Genomic DNA, 4,837 nt, shown 5'->3' with positions numbered 1-4,837 from the left:
ACCCCACCCCCAACCGGGAGAGGAAGCTACTTCCTGCTCCCGAGCCCCCTCTCCTCCTCGCCTGCCCGGGGCGTGGACCGCGGTCTCCGGCCGCGTCGGCCTCGCGGGTTGGGCGGCGGGGCGTCCGGGGTGTGGCCGTCGCGCGTCCCTCCTCCCGATCAGCTCCCGGCCCCGCCGCTCGCTCCACGTCTCGTCTCCCGCCCCGCCGCGCAGCCTGCTTCCCGGTAAGGCGCTGGGGGCGCTTTTCCTCGCCGCCCCCCGGGGACCCCTCCCCTGCCCCCAGCGGACGCGCTCGCCTCTACCCCCTCGTCCTCCCCCGGGCCCAGCGCCGGGTCCCCTTCCGCGGGGCGGCGGCCGGCGAGCTCGTGTTCCCGAGGAGCGGACGGAGGGGCCGGAGCGCCCGCGGGGTTGGGGGCGGGGGGGAAGGCGCGGGCCAGGGGAGGGCGTCCGGGGACCTGTGTCCCCGAGGCCGCGGGCCCTGAGCCGACCTGTCGCCCGCAGGCCATGGCCCACCAGGAGCGCACGTTCATCGCCATCAAGCCGGACGGCGTGCAGCGCGGCCTGGTGGGCGAGATCATCAAGCGCTTCGAGCAGAAGGGGTTCCGCCTCGTGGCTATGAAGTTCCTGCAGGTAACGCCCCCCCCCCCCAATACCCCGCTCCTCCACCGGCTTCCCACCGCCGCCTCCCGCGCCCCGAGGACCTCCTCTTTTCCCCCTCGCGGCCCCCGCGGCGATCGCGGCCCTGGGGCCAGCGGGCACAGGCGCCCTCGCAAGGTTAAGCGGAGGTGACATGACGGCCGGGGGAGCAGGGCCCGCGGGGAGCGGAGGAAACTGTCTCCCGGCCCGGCCACGCGGGCCACACGGGCCACACGTGCCCACGGTGCGGGCAGACGGAGCTCCCTCCGGTTTAGGGCAGAGCCCGCTACTTCCACACTTTACATGTGGGCCACAAATCTGGACCTTTGAGAGGTATTGAAATCTTAACCAAGCCCATCAGGGATGAGGAGAACATTCTCAGTTAGCGTGTGAAATGTTGCAAAAGGAGCTAGAAATGGGCCAGAAGAGTTGACATGATCTCTCTCAGACGCATCTTTCTCAAAGGCAGCCAAAGCTTAACACTCCACATCCAGATTCTCAAACCACATGCTTCTTAGGATGATAATATCCCCCCTAACAGCATGGGCATTTTGAGGCTGTCTTCATGATCACACCAGTGTTTCGGCTACAGAAGTATCAGTGTCGAGGTTTGGGTGGGATTTCGATATACACCTTATGAATGTGAACTAACATATGGAACAGGACTTGGCGAACCTGTCTTGGGGATGGGGGCTTCTTTGGATGGGACAGTTGTACTTCAGCCTTTCTAGCGTACTTCCTAACGGCGACCTCCTGTTGCATGCCAGGCCTCTCAGGAGCTCCTGAAGCAGCACTACATTGACCTGAAGGACCGTCCCTTCTTCCCAGGGCTGGTGAAGTACATGAACTCCGGGCCGGTTGTGGCCATGGCAAGTGCTTGTGGGGGCCTGGACTGGGGGGCTGGGAACAAGGGCTGGTACAGAGCCGGTCATCTTCCCCAGCCACTCCAAATTCCTTGTTTTACAAATGGAGCCTGCTGGAGTTACTCAGTGAACAGAACAGCTAGGAGAAGCAGAATCAGACCTTAGAAAAAGTTCTCTAGTCTACGGCCATACCACCCTGAACGCGCCCGATCTCGTCTGATCTCGGAAGCTAAGCAGGGTCGGGCCTGGTTAGTACTTGGATGGGAGAAAAAGTTCTCTATGGCCCCGTGGTAGAGATGGAGCAGTCTCTTTCCTCCTCTGGCATTCATGTCCAGCTGGGAATGAAGAGGAGTAGAAAGTTCAGGAGGGAGGCACTGAAGTCGGGCCTCGATTCTCAGAGGATGGCTTTTGGTTCTTCCTGTTCTCCCTGGACTGCACCTAGGCTTCCGTGGGAATCCTCACCATGTCCTGTACTAATGTCCCCTGACTCTCTCAGCCCGATCACTGGCCTCTACCCCTTCATCACTGTTTGTTCTCCTGCTGGTGGCTGCCTGAGGTTCTTCCGTCCTGTTCATCTTCCTCTCGGGTGGGAAGTCCCCAGGTTGGGTAGCGGGGTTCTGTGTATGGGAGTAGTGTACTGGGCATGGAGCCCGGAGCATCACTACAGGCCTCTGCTGTCTAGTGCTGGGGGGAGCTGCTTAATGGGTCATGGATGGGTCTGCCGGAAGCGAGCCCTGATGGGGGCGGTGAAGGTTTGTACCGAGGGGTCCCAAGTGACAGATCTGATGCCGTTCCTCTTTCCGACTGTTCCCAGGTCTGGGAGGGACTGAATGTGGTGAAGACGGGGCGGATGATGCTTGGGGAGACCAACCCAGCGGATTCTAAGCCAGGCACCATTCGTGGGGACTTCTGCATTCAAGTTGGGAGGTAAGCCCTAGGGGCACGGATGACTTTTTCTCAAAGACACTTCAATGGGGGTATGAAGCATGATTGGTGTATCCCAGATTTAGGAACATTGGGACTTCTAAAATTAGTTGGTGGCGATCACTGGTGGAAGTTTCTTCCATAGTTACTTCCCTAGGCTACCTAAAATTTTACCTAAGGCCTTGCACAAGGGATCTGCGTGCGGTAGGTCCCGTGGGACACAGCAGAAGGCGAGGAGTGTGGGGAGGGCCTCGGCCCTGCTCCTAGTGGTGCAGTGGCCGTGGGTGGGCCACTTAACTTTTTGGTTTCCTCACTGTATAAAATTTGTGCAAACATGGGGCACCTGGGTGGCTCAGTGGGTTAAGCCTTTGCCTTCGGCTCAGGTTATGATCTTAGGGTCTTAGGATCGAGCCCCGCATTGGGCTCTCTGCTCAGTGGGGAGCCTTCTTCCCCTTTCTCTGCCTGCTGGTCTGCCTACTTGTGATCTCTGTCAAATAAATAAATAAAATCTTTTAAAAAAATTTGTACAAACACTTGGTACAGAATTTTAAGATCCAAATGGAATAAAGGGATTTCAGGGAGCGTGAATGTTTGGGCTGGGCTTTGCAAATGAGTGTTGCAAGAAAACGCAGCAAAAATGGCCCTTGATTCTGTCTAGTTTGGTTATTGGTCTGGTTATCCCTGTGTTTCAAAATTCAAGAAGGAATGTTTTGTGGCAGAGCAGTCTTGGGGTACAAGCCCTGTTTTGGAAATTTGGGAGTATAATAAAGTTGAGCCAGGGCATACTTTTGATCGAATACATATATAATTTTATCTATTTTTTTTTTTAAAGATTTTATTTATTTATCAGAGAGAGAGTGAGAGCAAGCGAGCACAGGCAGACAGAATGACAGGCAGAGGCAGAGGGAGAAGCAGGCTCCCCACCAAGCAAGGAGCCTGTTGCGGGACTCGATCCCAGGACCCTGGGATCATGACCCGAGCTGAAGGCAGCTGCTTAACCAACTGAGCCACCCAGGCGTCCCTATAATTTTATCTATTTACTTATTTTAAGAGATAGCATGTGTACAGGGGTTTGGGGAGTGGGTGGGGGAGGGGCAGAGGGAGAGAGAGAATCCCAAGCTGACTCTGCTGACTGCCCAACTCCCGTCACCGGGCTCGATCTCAACGACCCTGAGATCATGACCCAAGCCGAAATCAAGAGTCAGATGCTCAACTGACTGAGCCACCCAACCCTCCCCAACCTAATATTGCTTTTAAGAGGAAATACTTTGGCGATAATTCAAATGGCAATTTCGCCAAAAAGGTCTGTAGTGACCATCCTTTGCCTTAGCCATAAACAGATTTTGGCACTTTAAAATGTGGTAACCTCGGGGCGCCTGGGTGGCTCAGTGGGTTAAAGCCTCTGTCTTCGGCTCAGGTCATGATCCCAGGAGCCTGGGATCGAGTCCCGCATCGGGCTCTCTGCTCAGTGGGAAGCCTGCTTCCTCCTCTCTCTCTCTCTCTCTCTGCCTGCCTCTCTGCCTGCTTGTGATCTCTGTCTGTCAAATAAATAAAATCTTAAAAAAAATAAAAAATAGGGATGCCTGGGTGGCTCAGTTGGTTAAGCAGCTGCCTTCGGCTCAGGTCATGATCCCAGCGTCCTGGGATCGAGTCCCACATCGGGCTCCTTGCTCCGCAGGGAGCCTGCTTCTCCCTCTGACTCTGTCTTCCACTCTGTCTGCCTGTGCTCGCTCTTGCTCGCTCTCTCTCTGACAAATAAATAAAATCTTAAAAAAAAATAAAAATAAAATGTGGTAACCTGGGGTGCCTGGGTGGCTCAGTCAATGAAACGTCTTGACTTTTTTTTTTATTTGACAGACAGAGATCACAAGTAGGCAGAGAGGCAGGCAGAGAGAGAGGAAGGGAAGCAGGCTCCTTGCTGAAAAGAGAGCCGGATGCGGGGCTTGATCCCAGGACCTTGGGATCATGACCTGAGCCGAAGGCAGAGGCTTTAACCCACTGAGCCAGCCAGGCGCCCCGAAACGTCTTGACTCTTGACCTTAGCTCAGGTCTTGATCCCAGGGTTGTGATTTCAAGTTCATGTTGGGCTCCATGCTGGGTGTGGAGCCTACCTTAAAAAAAAATAAAAATGTGGTAACTAGTGATTGTTTTTCTTAGGAACATCATTCATGGCAGTGATTCAGTGAAAAGTGCGGAGAAAGAAATCAGCCTCTGGTTCAAGCCTGAAGAGTTGGTGGATTACAAGTCTTGTGCTTTTGACTGGATCTATGAATAAAAGGCGGACAAAGCCTCAGTCCCCTTTGGCCCCACTTGATGTGTCCCTGGACACAGCTCTTCATTCCAGTGACTTGGAAATAATAGAATCAATCTTTCTTTTCTAAAACCTACTTACCAATAAAGCCTTTGGAAACGGG

The 4,837-nt window shown here is 54.7% G+C and overlaps 1 protein-coding gene across 1 annotated transcript; it reads left to right on the top strand.

Annotated features, from left to right (window-relative positions):
* Positions 1 to 4,837, top strand: LOC309850562 (nucleoside diphosphate kinase B). The gene is made up of 5 exons (XM_082704629.1): positions 1 to 224; positions 502 to 630; positions 1,404 to 1,505; positions 2,314 to 2,426; positions 4,581 to 4,837. Exons 2-5 carry the CDS (start codon positions 505 to 507, stop codon positions 4,696 to 4,698), a joined length of 459 nt encoding a protein of 152 aa, XP_082560755.1. The 5' UTR covers positions 1 to 224; positions 502 to 504; the 3' UTR covers positions 4,699 to 4,837.

The sequence above is a fragment of the Mustela nivalis genome (assembly GCF_964662115.1).
Source record: "Mustela nivalis genome assembly, chromosome: 17".
NCBI lineage: Eukaryota > Metazoa > Chordata > Mammalia > Carnivora > Mustelidae > Mustela > Mustela nivalis.
The sequence above is the reverse complement of the archived record's forward strand: the minus strand, read 5'-3'. Positions and strand labels throughout refer to the sequence as shown.